Here is an 18047-nt window from a genome sequence, read left to right on the forward strand (position 1 = left end):
TAAAATTCTGACTATGTTTGAGATTATATTTATGCAGAAATATTGCAATTCTAAAGGACTGTCAAACTTTCAAATACTACTATATGCTTAATTGTTTGTAAATACTGGCAATCCTTGATTGAAGAAAATGTGAATGCTATAATGCTGAACCATGTGGTGAAAAGTACATGAGGGTTTGCATACTGTATGTAGCTAGGGAAGGAATTTTTTATTCGAATGGACTTTATTAGGCATCCTAATTCAGAAAAATAATTAGCTGTGGGATTGTGTAATTAATATTCTCCAAAAGCAACAACTCAAAGTGTTTATTACATTTTTACCACATTTTCTAAAGTAATATGTTGCATATTTTTGTAAGGTTTTAGGTATAGGTTAGGTTTAAGATTCCTTTCTCTAATCTAAATTAATAAGTCAAAAAACATAACTTGTTATCAGTAAAAACACAAACTAACAATCTCCTTTGTCTGAATACATAAAGTTACAGTTATAGTAAATAAGGTAATTATTACATGTGAGTTACACAAGAGACTTCTTCTATAAAGATGAAATAATATTTACAATATAAACAATTCCTATTTAAATACTATATCAACAAGTTAGATATTAATGCATTAATACAAAACCTGTAACTTGTATACTTGGAACAACTGTCAGAGTTGCTGTTTTGGAAAATGAATCAACACCTTCTGACTAATTAGTATTTGACATCCATGTGCCTGGAAGTTTCACACCTGTGATGAATTTGGAGAAACTACTGTATAATTAGGGCTGGTTCTACACATTTGGAGCCGCTAGACAAAATTTATATTGGAGGCCCGACCTCCTTCTCACTACCTTTCTGAATAAATATAAAAAAAAGTCTTGAAACAGATATAATTTCTAACCGTTTTATTGATACAAAACCTGTTATCAGTACTTTTATATATTTGCTTAAATGTGCCTATTAATTAAACTTAAATGATTGTCAACAACAAAAACATCATCTGGATTAGCTCTTCATATTATTCCTTGGCAATGGCCACCGAGCTGCGATTGCTCTTTTTATTCACAAACCTTTAATTTTTCTTTAGTATTTTGAAAGTCAGCACCTGACACAATGTCACTGTACTGTCGATCAGCTGGGATGCAACGTGTCATACATGCGTGAATGTAAAGTTTAAACATGTCACGGCGCTCACATTGTTTAGAACGAATAAAGAATAAAAAAATAAAAGAACATCTGTAAATAATGATTCATCTTCAAATGGAACTGACACGAATCAGCAGAATTAGGCTCAATTTATTTTAGTAGTACATTATAATAAAAAATATATGATGACAGCTCACATAGCATCTTGAGCTGTGCTTTCTTTGGGTGCCTGTTTAGCTTTTCACTGAGCAGCCCTCGAGGGATGCGTTCGTTTTTTTCGCCACCGCTTTTGAGACGCACAGCTGAAACTGACCTACCTGACTTTGTTAACAGTGATATTAACTGGTTCCACTTCAGGTGAGTGACAATTATTTTATATACAATTATAAAGAGCCTGCCCATCTTGATTGGTGAACCAGTGTATAGGTTTGTTACATTATGGAGGCCCCCCATCCAAGCCTGAGGCCCTATGTAATTGCCTGCTATGCCTATAGCTAGCGACGGCCTGATGTATAATAAAGGGTTATTCTATCTTTAGTACAAAATCATAGTAAGTATTAGGGATTGAGAAAAAAATTTATAGTCATTTGTCAAAGGGTGCTTTGCATTTTATTGAGATGTTATCTCAAGATGGTACACTACAAAATCTATCGGAACATCGTCCCAGAAGAGCGGAGGGAACTATAAAAGCAAATTGGGACTGAATGTATATATATATATATATATATATATATATATATATATATATATATATATATATATATATACAGTGAGGAAAATAAGTATTTTTTTGCATATATGATTTTTAAACTATTTATTTGTATGATACAGCTGCAAATAAGTATTTGAACACGTGTCTATCAGCTAGAATTCTGACCCTCAAAGACCTGTTAGTCTGCCTTTAAAATGTCCACCTCCACTACATTTATTATCCTAAATTAGATGCACCTGTTTGAGGTCGTTAGCTGCATAAAGACACCTGTCCACCCCATACAATCAGTAAGAATCCAACTACTAACATGGCCAAGACCAAAGAGCTGTCCAAAGACACTAGAGACAAAATTGTACACCTCCACAAGGCTGGAAAGGGCAACGTTGAAATTGCCAAGCAGCTTGGTGAAAAAAGGTCCACTGTTGGAGCAATCATTAGAAAATGGAAGAAGCTAAACATGACTGTCAATCTCCCTCGGACTGGGGTTTCATGCAAGATCTCACCTCGTGGGGTCTCAATGATCCTAAGGAAGGTGAGAAATCAGCCCAGAACTACACGGGAGGAGCTGGTCAATGACCTGAAAAGAGCTGGGACCACCGTTTCCAAGGTTACTGTTGGTAATACACTAAGACTAAGTTTGCCAGTGACCATTTGGATGATCCAGAGGAGTCATGGGAGAAAGTCATGTGGTCAGATAAGACCAAAATAGAACTTTTGGGTCATAATCCCACTAAATGTGTTTGGAGGAAGAAAAACAATGAGTAACATCCCAAGAACACCATCCTTACTGTGAAGCAAGGGGGAGGTAGCATCATGCTTTGGGGTGTTTTTCTGCACATGGGACAGGCGACTGCACTGTATTAAGGAGAGGATGATCAGCCATGTATTGCGAGATTTTGGGGAACAACCTCCTTCACTCAGTTAGAGCATTGAAGATGGGTCGAGGCTGGGTCTTCCAACATGACAATGACCCGAAGCACACAGCCAGGATAACCAAGGAGTGGCTCTGTAAGAAGCATATCAAGGTTCTGGCATGGCCTAGCCAGTCTCCAGAACTAAACCCAATAGAGAAGCTTTGGAGGGAGCTCAAACTCCGTGTTTCTCAGCAACAGGCCAGAAACCTGACTGATCTAGAGAAGATCTGTGTGGAGGAGTGGGCCAAAATCCCTCCTGCAGTGTGTGCAAACCTGGTGAAAAACTACAGGAAACGTTTGACCTCTGTAATTGCAAACAAGTGCTACAGTACCAAATATAAACATTGACTTTCTCAGGTGTTCAAATACTTATTTGCAGCTGTATCATACAAATAAATAGTTAAAAAATCATACATTGTGATTTCTGGATTTTTTTTTTTAGATTATGTCTCTCACAGTGGACATGCACCTACGATGACAATTTCAGACCCCTCCATGATTTCTAAGTGGGAGAACTTGCAAAATAGCAGGGTGTTTAAATACTTATTTTCCTGTTCAAATACTTTATTATAACTTTCTTGCGGCTTCTCCTATCAGGGGTTGCCACAGCGGCTCATTCGCATGTTTGATTTGGCACGTTTTTACGCTGGATGCCCTTCCTAACGCAACGCAACGCATTAGATTAGATTAGATTCAACTATAAATAAAGTGTTATATATATATATATATATATATATATATATATATATATATATATATATATATATATATATGTGTGTATATATGTGTGTGTGTGTGTGTGTGTGTGTGTGTGTGTTTTCTTTCTTTCTTTTTCTTTCTTTCTTTTTTTTTCTTTCTTGTTATCAAACAGACTGTGTGCTTAGTGATCTTCGGTGTTATCAGTAACCATGTGTGTGTGTGTGTGTGTGTGTGTGTGTGTGTGTGTGTGTGTGTGCGTGTCTGTGTCTTTTCTCTCTGCGATGTTCTCAGTGTTGTCACACACCTGCAACTGAACATTCTGCGAGCTCTTCTCTCCTGTAGCAGTCAACGGATGATGATGGCTTCCACAGATGGCGAAGATGAAGTTCAGTTCCTGCGTACAGTAAGTCTTCTTCCATATGAAATCTTTATTTCTTCCTTAAATAAAAAGAGTTTATCTGAAGAAAATGTATCAAAGCAAGGAAAATCTGAAAGGTTCAATAAACAGATAAACTCATACGGGGAAGAGTGTCACTCCTTATTGTACTGTAAAAAAAAATAGGTCCATTTATTTGTTTTTATTAAAATAATTTAAAAACCATTTTCAGTTTTTACTTTTTTTTGTTTTTTGGTAATTCTTTGTCCCCTTTGTACAATTTAAAGTTTAGAATTCTGTTAAGATTAATGATGATTTGAAACATTATAAAAATGCCATTTTCTAGATTTTTATTTCTTAAAAAATATTATATTGTATTATTGTTTGTATTGTTGTTTATAATAATTATTATAATTATATTTCTGATTTAATTTGATTGATTTTCTATGTGCAATTAAGAATGAACACAAAAGAAAACCAAAAACAAGCAAACAAATAATAAATGTATATATATAAAAATATATGCAAAAACATACTTTTGCAGTCTTACATTATTTTATATAGTATATTATATAAATAGTATACTATATTCTAAAAAAAATTATAGTTTTAATTAATAGAAGCATAGTATTTATTAAAATATAGTATTTAAACCTATTAAACCAAAAAGCTTTTATATCACACAAAAACTTTACTCTTACTTATTTATAACTTTTCTCTAAATTAGGTGTTGTACATGCTGGACATAGCTGTGATTCTCAGCTCTATTTTAATCAGCGTTATCAGAAGAGTAGGACGAGTGTCGGGTGTGTAAGCTCTCCACTCTCAGGCTCTTATCTCTCACACAGACAGCCGAGGGAGAATTCTGTTCTTCTACACACTTTTGTAATAAAAAAGTCACATTCTGTAACAGAAATCTTGTCACTGTATATGGTAACGATGTCAATATTTTACGTTGACAATGATATAATTATGTAGAAATTTGTATCCACTGAGCAGCCACGGTGTTTAAATGATATACAGTGTTGAACAAGAGTGGAATGTACTAACTGTAAAAGTGTGTGTGTGTGTGTGTGTGTGTGTGTGTGTGTGTGTGTGTTATCAGTGACCCAGTAATGGCACATGGGACAGCGGAGAGGTGTTGGAATTTCCTTGTATTGAATGTCTAATAATAATAATCTTTCTTTCAGCCCATATTTAGCCAAACACACCCGATTTATCTACATGGACAATGTTTAAATATTTATATTTTCTGCATTCTGTATATTTTTTTCTACTTTAGACATTAATATTATTTAAATTAAGTGTGGGCCAGTGTAAAGTTTGTACAAACCAAATATAATTTCAAAAAACTCGAATTATGATCCAGTGTATGAAAGTTCAAATATTGAATATAATACAAATATAATCAAAGTGTCAACTGTTAGGCATCACTGTTACACTGTTAGACAGAGGCCACACCTCCTTTACTTAGACTGACAGATACAGAGGCCACACCTTAAATAGGATTGATAGAGGCAAAAGTCATACCTTCTTTACTGGGACTAATGGATGCAGAGGCCACACCTCCTTTAATGGAACTGATAGACACAGAGGCCCACCTCCTTTACCTGGACTAAGAGATACAGAGGCCACACCTTCTTTACTGAGACTGACAGATACATAGGCCACACCTATTTTACTCTGATTGTTAAATGCAGAGGCCACACCTACTTTACTGAGACTGACAGATACAGAGGCCACACCTACTTTACTGAGACTCACAGATTCAGAGATATATTTTTACAAAAATAATTAAAAACTATGTGTGTGTGTGTGTGTGTGTGTGTGTGTGTGTGTGTGTGTGTGTGTGTGTGTGTGTGTGTGCCCGCTGCTCAGTCGGATGAATTGGTATTGCGCTGTTCCTTGGCTGTCCCCCACCAGCAGAAGCTCTGTTTGGCTGCAAATGGTTTCGGGGGCCGTCTGTGTTTCCTCGAATCCACTTCAAACTCCAAGGTGAAACAGACATGCACACACACACACACACACACACACACACACACACACACACACACACACACGCACACACACACACGCACACACACACACACACTCACTTTGCAATAAAAAAATATTAACAAACCTACCAGGTGTTGACCCATGAATAAGTTTTACAAATACACAGCATTTGTTTATCTACATAAAACCTACAAACTTATATTAAACCATATTACAGTACCATAAAAGGTTCTGTAATATCTTGAGAATTCAGTGTACAGCATTCTAAGGTGTGTTTTCCTTCTTAGAATGTTCCAGCAGACCTGTCGCTGTGTGTTTTCATGCTGGACAGGTGTGTGTCAGTGCGAGCTCTGCAGGAAATGCTCACCAACCACGAGGACCCACACGCAGGGGTAAGAAGATCAGAACTTATAGCCTTCTGAATGGGAAATATTCAAATATAAATATATATCTTAATAGGGACATAACGCCAGTCATTTAATTATTGAAAAAATTCTAGACAAATTCTAGACAAATGCACATCAATTTATATTTACATTTCATGTTGCAGAACGAAAAGTTAGTTCCTGTTCTCACTTACTGTATAATATAGCAGCTATAAAGTTTTTTTTTTTTAAGTTAATAAGACCAAAAAGAGAACCCAGAAACTAAACATGTCAGAAAGCATAGTTACAATAGACGCTGGAGACTTCTTCTATAAATTCATAATGCATTTCTAATTAAAGAAATAAAAGATTACAATCTGTATATGTGAAGCGACTATCACAGACATCTAATTATTTGTAAATCAATGTGTATCACTGAATAAAATGTTTAAATTGTGTCATTCCTGATCTGATGTGCTTTGCTTCAGTCGGCTGAGACCGCAGGTCATCGCACTCTCCTTTACGGCCAGGCACTTCTGCTCAGACACACCCACAGCAACATGGTACTGTAGGCTGATCAAAGTGCTCAAGTCATTTGACTACATTTTGATTTGTTTTTGCTTGGTAGCAGTTGAATATTCTGTTCTTTTTTTTTAGTATCTAAGCTGTCTGACATCCTCTGGCCTTTCAGTTGATAAGCTGGCATTTGATGTTGGTCTTCAGGAGGATGTAGCAGGTACTATATGACGTGAAATATAACTATATGGGAAAACAATCGCTTAAGTATTTATCCCCCTTTGCAGCTTGTAGTAAAATTGACTTTTAATTGTGTTTATATACAGTGTGTCTGCACCAAATTGCCCCTAAAGTGTCATTTACAGTTTCAAAATGTAACACAACAAAATGTACAAAGGTTAGAGGGGTGAATACTTAGGCAAGTAAATGCTGATATTCTGTAGAATTTCAGTCACTTATTTCTCTGCCGAATCTTTTTTACTTCTCACTAGGTGAGACGTGTTGGTGGACGGTCCACCCAGCTTCCAAACAGAGGTCAGAGGGGGAGAAGGTTAGAGTGGGTGATGACCTCATCTTTGTCAGCGTTTCCTCTGAGAGATACTTGGTACATTTTTATTTGATTCTTTAAACCTCTCTTTCTTTCATTTTCTGGGGAAAAAATCTATCAATTTTATGTGAATTGGCAATGAAATTTGTATGTAATGATTTCTCTCTCTCTCTCTCTCTCTCTCTCTCTCTCGTGCGCTCTCTCTCAGCATGTCTCATGGGGTAATGTAAATGAGAAGTGTATGAATGCAAGTGTGGATGCAGCTTTCCAGCTGACTCTATGGAGTGTGGCTCCTGTGTCCTCTCTCTCGACTCAAGCTCAAGGTTTCTTCTCATAACTCACCTCTTTTTCATTTGTTGATTACATTTTTTGTACATGTATATATTTTTTTATATCGAACATGATCATATTTATTGAGTTTGAAAACATTTCTAGCATTATTGTAAGTTTTTTTATCTCAGGACAAAAATCGTAAAAGGACACTGGTAAGGCTGATTTGTCTTATTTTCAGCAATTATGCCAAATATATATAAAAAAAGAGTGTAATAAAAAACAATAATTAATGAGCTACATTTGGTTTATCTCTGTTGTTTAGTCTTTAAGAGTTTGTCTGTGTTGAAGGTTGTTATTTATTTATTTAACACAACTGCCCCTTTTTCTTCTAGAAAAGAAGGACATTTCTAGAAACATCTTTAGCATTAACACAACATGTGTAATTTGATTTGTAGGTCACCTCAGGGGAGGAGACTGTCTACGTTTTCTACATGGCCACACAGATGAGTGTTTGACAGTTTCGCCTACTGGACACACACAGGACGAGCGCAGGTCAGTGACTGAGGCTCTTAGAAATGACTGCTATATGATATGGCATATTAAGTAAAAAGGAAAAAGAAATTATTTAGATTTGTAGTATTAAATTAATCAACAAGGAGGTGTAAATATATTTATTATACATGAAAAAAAATATTTTTAAGTTTTATTAGAGAATGTCACATCATATTGGATGATTTTGTATGGATATAACACATTGTTCAAATCTGTAACTGGGAACTACTTTTAATGTCAGAATAACAGCCCGGTACAACAGTAATACTGTATCGAGAAATATGAACAATTATCTCAGTTATACAACAGAGCACTTGAGAATTAATGGCCTTTCTTAACGGCCCAGCTTGGTGCTCCTTGATGCAGCTGGGACTTGAACTCATGACCTTTCAGTCAAAATGTCAGCATCTTAATCACTGTGCTACCCATTCTCACTTAGTCCTTCACCACTGCACATCACCTGATCCCAGCACTCATGATGTCACGTGACTGTCTGCACCTGATACATGTTGAGGGTTAATTAGCACTTGTGTATATTATCGTAATTATTTCACAGCACTCTTTGTTTCATGTATGTCTTCCAATGGTTGTATTTAATGTATATTGTCTTAATTTTCAGGTTATCGTTTCTTTGTTTTTTTGTTTTCTCTGAATTTGTGTAAATTTTTTGGACAGCGTCAATTATTTCTACACCTTTCTTTTGCTTCTTTTTTATTTCCTTGCGTTTAAATCTTTTTGACCCCAAATTGGGTGTATCCTAAACTGAAGTATTTAGGAATTCTATCATTGCCATAGCAGCTAATGTAGAACACTAATTAGCATCGACTATCCAATTCGAATCATGACTGTTAAATCAGACATGTGGTGTTAGAATGACTAGACATTGAATCACACTTGTTCATTTTCTCATTTACTGTGTCCAACGAATTATCACAGACTCATGCTTTATTTTCAGAACTGTTCATTTTGAAGCTGGTGGCGTCTCATCCCAAGCTCGTTCTCTGTGGAGGATTGAGATGTTGCGTGTGTGGTAAGTCCTTTACCAAGAACGTGTTTTTCTAGATAATAAACATTGAATATTCTAGATATTGATCCAACAATTACTAATAAGAAAGTGTACTACATTTAACGTATTTAGCAGACGTCATTATCCAGAGCAACTTACAATTATCTATTTCATATAATTGAGTAGTTAAGGGGCAAGGGCCTTGCTCAAGGGCCCAGTAGTGGCAGCTTAGTGGTGCTGGGATTTGAACTCCTGAACTTTTGATGAAATCTTAACCACTGAGCAACCTCTTCACTATAATAAATACTGTATTAGAAACATTACAGTATTGTTTATTAGATTTGCTTACTGTTGATGCTATGAGCGACCATTTTGGTTTGAAATCCATTGGGTTAAGGAGAATGAATACTGAATTAGAAATTCAAAATAAAATTGAGGGGGGGTTTATTTTTATTGTTTTGTAAAAAAATTTCATTTTTCAAAAATCATTTTTAGGCCTGCAAATGTATCCAGTGAACAAAACAAACGAAAGGCAATCTATTTTTAAATATAATAATAATAATTAATAATATTTACCTTTTAATTTAAAAATAGGTTTTGCCACTTTTTTGGTAGGTCTTTATTTATATTTGTTACTGGGTTTAAAAACATTTTTAGAAAATGACAGACTGTGGCTTTAATATAATTTTTTTTTATATATAACTACAATTTTATGTATTATCTAAGACTAAAGGATAAATTATTTTTGGCAAGCAAAACTGTGTGATAATATTTTAAATGTCAATGTTTTATTCAGCTGCAAGGCTGGTGAACCTTCTAATACTATATACAGTGTAGTGATATGGTGTATGTGCGTAGCTGGAGTGGGAGCCACATACGTTGGGCGGAGCCATTCCGTCTGTATCACATGACCACCGGAAAATACCTGGGCCTGACCCCAGACCGTGGCCTGCTGCTCCTGGACAGAGAACACGCTGATGTCAAGTCCACAGCCTTTTGTCTTCGCCTAACCAAGGTCATAGAATAACTAATTACAGTCTTGTTAATGATTTTAGAAATGAATTAGAAGAAGGCAAACTTTTGAGTAAATATCTGTATCAAATCAAATGTATCAAACATTTTGGTAGAACAACTTAATGTGGCCAAGATTTGTCTTTTGTCTTTTACTGAAGTAAATCTATTTTCAAATGTTGAAAGTTAAACCTGATGTGGGAAAATAATGAAAACCTAATACTAATCCCCATCTGTGTGTAGGATGCTGGTCAAGAATTCCCACCCTGTGTCCAGAAGAAAGATGGAATGGGAACACCAGAGATCAAATATGGTGACTCAGTCTGTTTGGTCCAGCATGTGGGCTCAGGTTTATGGCTCACCTACCAGACCTGCAATTCGAAGAGGAAAGAGACCCAGCTGCATAAACAAGTAAACAGAAAGAAACCTGAAAGATTTCAAACAGTTTACAATTGGCTTCATTAAAAATATGACTTTATTACAAATTTTTTTCCAGGCCATTCTACATTCAGAAGGTCACATGGATGATGGACTTACACTCTCTCGCTCGCAAATGGAGGAATGTAAAGCTGCCAGTCTCATTCGAAACTCAACCCTGCTGTTTACAAGCTTTATATGGTAGAAATGATCAATTCTAAAGCCTGTATATTGTGTTAAGTTACTCACAGTGGGGATTAATTAGTTAAAGAAATGAAGTGCTAATGGGAAGTTACCTGGGACTAACACACATGGGGTGGGGTTTAAGTAAAACTGAGTAACTTTCTTTCGGCTACTCCCATTAGGGGTTGCCACAGCGGATCATCCGTATTTGTGATCTGCATGTTCGATTTGGCACATGTTTTTACGCTGGATGCCCTTCCTAACACAACCCTCCCCATTTTCCGGGCTTGGGACCAGCACTAAGAGTGCACTGGCTTGTGCAACCCTAATGGCTGTGTTTTTAAGTAAAACTGAGTGTTTGCTGGAAAATGGAGTTGTCTGTTTGCTGTGACATGACAGCAAGAAAGGTGGCAGTCCACAATCTGGAAATACTCAAAAAAGGAGAAAATCGAGGATCAAAAATTTCCGAAAAAGGCTCAATAATATTGACAAGACTTTGCAACAAAACTAAAAAAGATTATATAAAAAACATTTACATGCAAAATTGAGAAACATACCAGTGACAAGGAAAAAATGAAGACAAAGATCATGGAGTAGAGAGGGTTCAGGGCCTTCCTCAAGGGCCCAACAAACCACAGCCTTAACCACTGAGACATCAATTGTATAAGAGTAAGCACTGGATCAGTGCTATTTTATAAACTGTTCAGTAATGATGTTGAAAGCCATGTTTTATCAGAATCAGAATCAGAATCAAAATCAGGTTTATTGGTCAAGTGTATTGGACACACACAAGGTATTTGGTTCCAGCTTTTAGTGACTCTCAAAGTACAGACATAAATAAAATCTATACATGCTTTATTTATTAAAGCTTAATTTGCAATGAATTAAGTGATAATTTGGAGTACATTAAACAATATATTGGCAAAATATTGCACTGTGGCAAAATATTATTGATGCTTGAAATCATCTACATTTTCTTCTTCTTATTATATTTTTTATTTATTTGCATTTGACAAAAATAAGTGTCTAAAAGAACAAATTCCCATCATCCAAGATAGAAAATCCTCTCATAACATGTTCAGTTCTAAACCTTTTTTTTTTTATTTTAAGAAGATTTCACACATATTGCAAATTTTTACATTCTACTGCCATATACGCCTATCATTATATCCAGTACTGATTTGGTAGCTACTGAAGATGTCATGTCGCTTACCGCTAAGTTCATGGATGTCGTTGTTGAGTCACTGTTAACTTTATCCAGGAGACTGGATGAGCTTCATCACAGAGCCAATACTCCAGCGATGGATCTTCCAATAGAAACGCTGCGTCTGAGCTTGTGCGATCTAAGTGGTTATTTCCGACTGCCTGACGAGCGCTGGAGTCATGAGAGCAAACAGACCAGCAGCAGAGTGCTAAAGAACAGACAGAACCTGTTTGAGGAGGAGGTAACAGTGCTTCAAAGCCTTATGGGTTCATGATTTATGTATGTGCAATATGTAAACAAATCTATGTATCTAATTTCTTTTTCTCTCTCAGGGTGTAATTACTTTGCTTCTAGACTGTATTGATCACCTGCACCTGTATAGCAGTGCAGCTCATTTTGCAGAGAGTGCTGGGAAAGAGGCTGGGGATGCATGGGAAGCTATTTTAAATGCCTTCTATGAGCTTCTGGGTAAAAATGAAAATTGCATTATTGGAATGATTTTGCAGCAAAAACCTCTGATAATCAGTAATACTTTTCTTTCTTATTTTTTTTAACATACAAAGTTTAGAATGCTATGTTTTACAAAGAATGTAAACAAAGATTGTACTGTGACTGTTTTCACTTGATTTTACTAATTTGATTTTAATTCTATTAGTTTAATGTTGTTATAGTTAATAATAATAAAGATGATAATAATAATGATAATGATAATTATCATTATTATTATTATTATCATTGTTATTATAGTTATAGTTATTATTATTATTATTATTATTATTATTATTATTATTATTATTATTATTATTGACTTTTTCCCCTGTAGCGGCACTGATTCGGGGGAACGAGAACAACTGCTCTCACTTCTCCAGCTCTCTGGACTGGTTAATCAGCAGACTGGAGAAACTTGAGGCCTCCACTGGTAAATTTTATTTTAATTATTCTCATTAGTAACCACAGTTTAGTGTAAAAGTAACAAAATAAATAAATACTATGTTAAAAGAAAAAAAAAAACTATTATTACATACACAATTTTAAAGGTTACGTTGAATGAGATTTTTTAAATAAAAAAAATATATATTTTCATGTGGCGATTTTTTTTCATTTCAAGTCATACATATTATTTTGCTCTGTCATAAAAAAGCTAATATCATAAAAGCAATACTTGTGCCATTTATAATATTTTTAAAAAAAACAATATAAATTTAATATAACAAATTCTATAATATATAGTGTACCCTTAAAAGAAGAGATGTTAGATAGATATAAATGTTATCAAAAATTGCATATACAGTACAGACCAAAAGTTTGGACACACCTGCTCATTCAAAGAGTTTTCTTTATTTTCATGACTATGAAAATTGTAGAGTCACACTGAAGGCATCAAAACTATGAATTAACACATGTGGAATTATATACATAACAAAAAAGTGAACTAAAAATATGTCATATTGTAGGTTCTTCAAAGTAGGCATCAAGAGAATGCCAAGAGTGTGCAAAGCAGTAATCTAAGCAAAAGGTGGCTACTTTGAAGAACCTACAATATGACATATTTTCAGTTGTTTCACACTTTTTTGTTATGTATATTATTCCACGTGTTAATTCATAGTTTTGATGCCTTCAGTGTGAATCTACAATTTTCATAGTCATGAAAATAAAGAAAACTCTTTAAATGAGCAGGTGTGTCCAAACTTTTATTATACATATTATAAATATACATTTATATTATAGGGAACTACAGTATATTGATTGTATAGAGATTAGAACTGCTCTACTGCTTCTAAGTATAGTACAATTTTGTATAGTTACTTTTTTAATTAAATAATAACACAACGTAATAATTAAATTGAAAGTGATATAAAATACACACCATGCTAAAAAGCATGATGATAAAATTGTTAAAATAAATACAGGGCAAAGAGAGATCAGCTGTGATAACAGTATAATGGCTAATTGCTCCTCCGTCTGCTGCAGGAATTCTTGAAGTGCTGCACTGTGTGTTAATGGAAAGTCCAGAAGCACTAAGTTTTATTAAAGAAGGACATGTTCACTCCATCATCACACTCCTACACAAACATGGACGCAACCACAAGGTACCGTGTGTGTGTGTGTGTGTGTGTGTGTGGGGGTTGCTCATAGTGTGTAACCTAGTCATACACTGAGATGTCTTGCATGTGTGTGTGTGTGTGTGTGTGTGTGTGTGTGTGTGTGTACAGATCCTGGAGGTGCTGTGTTCATTGTGTGTGTGTCACGGTACAGCAGTTCGCTCTAATCAGCACCTGATCTGTAACACACTGCTGCCTAAGAGAGATTTACTACTGCAGAGCCGCCTGGTCAATTATGTCACCAGGTACATTTTTTGAAAGATATTTATTACATAAAAAAGAAATAAACAAAAACATATAAATAAACAAATGAACAAACAAACCAAAAAAATAAGACTTAAAATAAAGTTATTTTTCAACACTTTATTAAAGAAAGATATCACATTTTACTTCTTGACATCAAATGCATGCGGATTTATTTAGATTTATTTTTGTTACATTTTATTTATAATCTAGACAACAATAATTTTTTTCACATTTTAGTAATCTTTACGTAAACCAAGAATTATATTTTTATTTATTTTACCTGATTGTTTTAATATGAATTTTTTTGTGTAAATATTTTGTGTGATTACATATCGCCAACAATATATCACAGTATTTACAGTAGACATGTGCACTTTAAGTGTGCACCAAAGTACCTTATGTAGTCATGTTCAAATTGTTCAAACTTAATATCGAAGCAGAATGTTGAGTGTTGTTTCCTCAGCTCAGAAATGTTGTTGTTTGCTTGGTCTCAGTGTTCGCTCAAACATCTACCTCTGCATGGGAGACGACTCCTCCCAGTACAGGAAGTGGTATTATGAGGTGGTGGTTGAGAGGGCAAAGCCTTTTGTGACACCTGAGCCGACTCACTTGAGAGTGGGTTGGGCCTGTAGCGCAGGCTATCACCCATCTCCAACAGGAGGTTACGGCTGGGGATCAAATGGAGTTGGAGATGATCTGCATTCATATGGATTTGATGGCCTGCACCTGTGGACAGGTGAGACAAGACAGAAATGTAAACAAAATCGAAAAATCTTTTACAAATGAACTGCACTGATTTATGGATTTTCTTTTTTATTAAGTAATAAATATTAAGGTAAACTTTACAGTTGACATTCAAGACAAAAAATCAAAACCTATTTTCCTTCTTAGTAGTAGTAGTGTTAATCATTTTCATTAATGTTTTTTTATTTACATTTAAATTATTGAATTAATTACATTTTCCAAATTTTGTACTTTTTAAAATAATATTTTTAAAGAATTACTGTTTTATTTTGTACCTTTTTGAAATAAAAAATGTATACTATATATATATATATATATATATATATATATATATATATATATATATATATATATATATATATATATTTTACAATTTTAAACAGTATTTACCTCTCCTTTTCATTTGAATAAGTGTTTTATAGTGAAAAAGGTTCAAGTTCAGTAATCAGACATTGCCAAAGCATTAGTTGCAGTACTGTAACCCGTGTGCAGGTGGCGTAGGTCACAGGGTCAGCTCGGCTAATCAGCATCTGCTGAGGGAAGAGGATGTCATTAGCTGTTGCCTCGACCTCAGTGCGGCATGTATTTCTTTCCGAGTGAATGGGCAGCCTGTGCAGGGGATGCTGGAGAGCTTCAACACAGACGCACTCATGTTTCCTGTCGTCAGTTTCTCCGCTGGAGTCAGGTGAAATTAAACTTCTTAAACTAAACTATCTTCCAAATGATGAATTATTATTTATTCAAATGTTTTGTTGTTTATATTATTCATTTATTTTCTAGAAAAAAAATTACTGCATGCATAGTTGTTGAATTAAAAATTGAATTTATAAGATATCAAATATTAGAAACCTTTAAATAATAATTTTCTTTGAGCAGTGTTTTATTTCCACAATTAAAAAAAATGAATACTTACAGTATTAAAAAAAAAAAATATTTAAACTGTTATTACTTTACAATATGCCTTATATGTAATCAATTCCTTGTATTGATCATGCTGTGCGAGTATAAACTGTTTCAGAAACTAAGATAAGCCCTGGACATTACAGATCATTGAGCATTTTGTGGTGTTTTGTTGCAGGGTACGTTTGCTGTTTGGAGGCCAGCAGGGGGAGTTTAAATACTTGCCTCCTGCTGGATTCTCACCATGTGCTGAGGCTTTACTCCCCAGAGGGCGCTGCAGACTGGAGCTGTGTGAGGAGGTTACACGCGGTCACAGAAACGGCGGGCGTGAACTTTTAGGCCCTGTGGCATCCAGTGATCCTGTTGTCTTTACCCCTACACCAGTGGATACCAATCAGGTGAGACACACTGATGATACCTCAATTTTTACCTTTTAGTAGTATCATGATTTCTAACCTGTGTGTATGTGTGTTTGAATCAGGTGATGCTGCCTCCTCAGCTTGAGCTGATCAGAGAGAAATTAGCTGAGAATCTGCATGAGCTCTGGCTGTTAGAGAAAAGTGAGCATGGCTGGACACATGGGCTGGTGAGTCCAAACACAACTACAGCATTACATCACTCTCACAACCTAACCATAACCTAACCTAACTACGTGACAGGGAAAAGATGAACAGACAAACAGAAAGAATGATGAGACAAAGTGAAAAATACTAAGTAAAACAAGACATTTTTAACACAGTAAAGAAAGAAAGATAACAAGAGAAACAAGAGAAAGGAAAGGAAAACTTAAGAAAGAAAGCAAGAAAGAAAGAAAGAAAGAAAGAAAAGAAAGAAAGAAAGAAAGAAAGAAAGAAAGAAAGAAAGAAAGAAAGAAAGAAAGAAAGAAAGAAAGAAAGAAAGAAAGAAAGAAAGAAAGAAAGAAAGAAAGAAAGAAAGAAAAGAAAGAAAGAAAGAAAGAAAGAAAGAAAGAAAAAGGAAAAGGGCACAAAAATAGAAAATACAACATAATTAGAGACTAAGTGTAGTAAGAAAAGAAAAGGAAGGATGGATGGATGGATGGATGGATGGATGGATGGATGGATGGATGGATGGATGGAGAAAGGGATGGATGGATAGATGGATAGAAAGAACCTGTATTCACATTGAATAGACTCTGTGTGTGTGTTGTGAAGGTGAGAGATGACAGTAAACAGGTTCACCCTGGACTGGTGGAGTTTTCCAGACTTCCAGATCAGGAGAAACACAACAAACTCCAGGCTGCGGAACACATGCTAAGGTACTGTTTTTTTTGACCTGATGGATATGGCTAAGCTCTGTATGCATTATTTAAAGAGCAAAGAGTTAACTGGAGTGTTATCTATCATGGACTGACCTGCCCAGTCACTGCACCTAAATCCTATTGAACTTCTCTGGGATGAACTGGATTGCAAGGTCAGAATGAAATCTGTGTAAAACTAGTGTAGAACAACTTTGGCAAGTTTTACAAGAGGCTTGGCAAAGTATTTCAGTTAAATGTTTGAAAAAGTACTTGTCCGGATACCAATAGTGTGTATAGCTGTTATTTAGGCTAAATAAGGATTTTTTAATCAAAATTAACTTTTACATTTGTACATTTATATCTTTGTTTGGGCAAAAGAAATCTTCATACCGTTTTGCATAAAAACAAAAAGGGAACATCCTTGTGTCTCTCAAAACAATTAAATATTAGACTTTTGACAGCCACTCAAACAGGAAGATATATTGAGAAGATAGTTTTTCCCTTGTCTCAGCAATTTCCTACTTATATCCTGTGTCACATCGTTTTTTGTATTGCTGTAGATCCATGTTAGCTCTTGGAGCTCATATTGGACTGTCTGAAGAACATGCAGAGGTGAAGGTGAAGTATCTCCAGCTCTCGAACAAGTACGTTTCAAACAAAAAGCTTTCAAAATAAGCATTTATTTTTTTTAAGAAAGAAAGAAAGAAAGAATACAATATGAGTATGAATAAGTAAGAGCCTATCACTAAACTTATATTTATTGTTTTAACCTTATTTATTATGCTTAATTTTATACTTTATACCTTTATACTTAAAAAAGTGAGAGGCAGCGTGTGATGGAGGGGTGGAATGACTGAGCTAAGACCAGAATAACTAAGAGGCAGGATGCATTAAA

At 35.0% G+C, this 18047-nt stretch overlaps 1 protein-coding gene across 1 annotated transcript in view; it reads left to right on the forward strand.

Moving 5' to 3' along the window:
* The first annotated feature begins 3720 nt into the window (after positions 1 to 3720).
* ryr2b (ryanodine receptor 2b (cardiac)) overlaps positions 3721 to 18047 on the forward strand; it is an 88621-nt gene continuing 74294 nt past the window's right edge. Inside the window, 23 exon segments of the mRNA XM_046855680.1 lie at positions 3721 to 3857; positions 5709 to 5825; positions 6116 to 6220; positions 6682 to 6756; positions 6851 to 6929; positions 7201 to 7313; positions 7465 to 7579; positions 7985 to 8081; positions 9037 to 9111; positions 9946 to 10102; positions 10342 to 10509; positions 10595 to 10716; positions 11960 to 12143; positions 12235 to 12370; positions 12726 to 12821; positions 13874 to 13992; positions 14116 to 14249; positions 14745 to 14986; positions 15487 to 15679; positions 16073 to 16292; positions 16376 to 16480; positions 17067 to 17170; positions 17713 to 17796. Coding sequence (XP_046711636.1) covers positions 3807 to 3857; positions 5709 to 5825; positions 6116 to 6220; positions 6682 to 6756; positions 6851 to 6929; positions 7201 to 7313; positions 7465 to 7579; positions 7985 to 8081; positions 9037 to 9111; positions 9946 to 10102; positions 10342 to 10509; positions 10595 to 10716; positions 11960 to 12143; positions 12235 to 12370; positions 12726 to 12821; positions 13874 to 13992; positions 14116 to 14249; positions 14745 to 14986; positions 15487 to 15679; positions 16073 to 16292; positions 16376 to 16480; positions 17067 to 17170; positions 17713 to 17796 — 2891 coding nt within the window. The 5' untranslated portion in view covers positions 3721 to 3806.

Source organism: Silurus meridionalis, chromosome 8, assembly GCF_014805685.1.
Source record: "Silurus meridionalis isolate SWU-2019-XX chromosome 8, ASM1480568v1, whole genome shotgun sequence".
Classification (NCBI taxonomy): Eukaryota; Metazoa; Chordata; class Actinopteri; order Siluriformes; family Siluridae; genus Silurus; species Silurus meridionalis.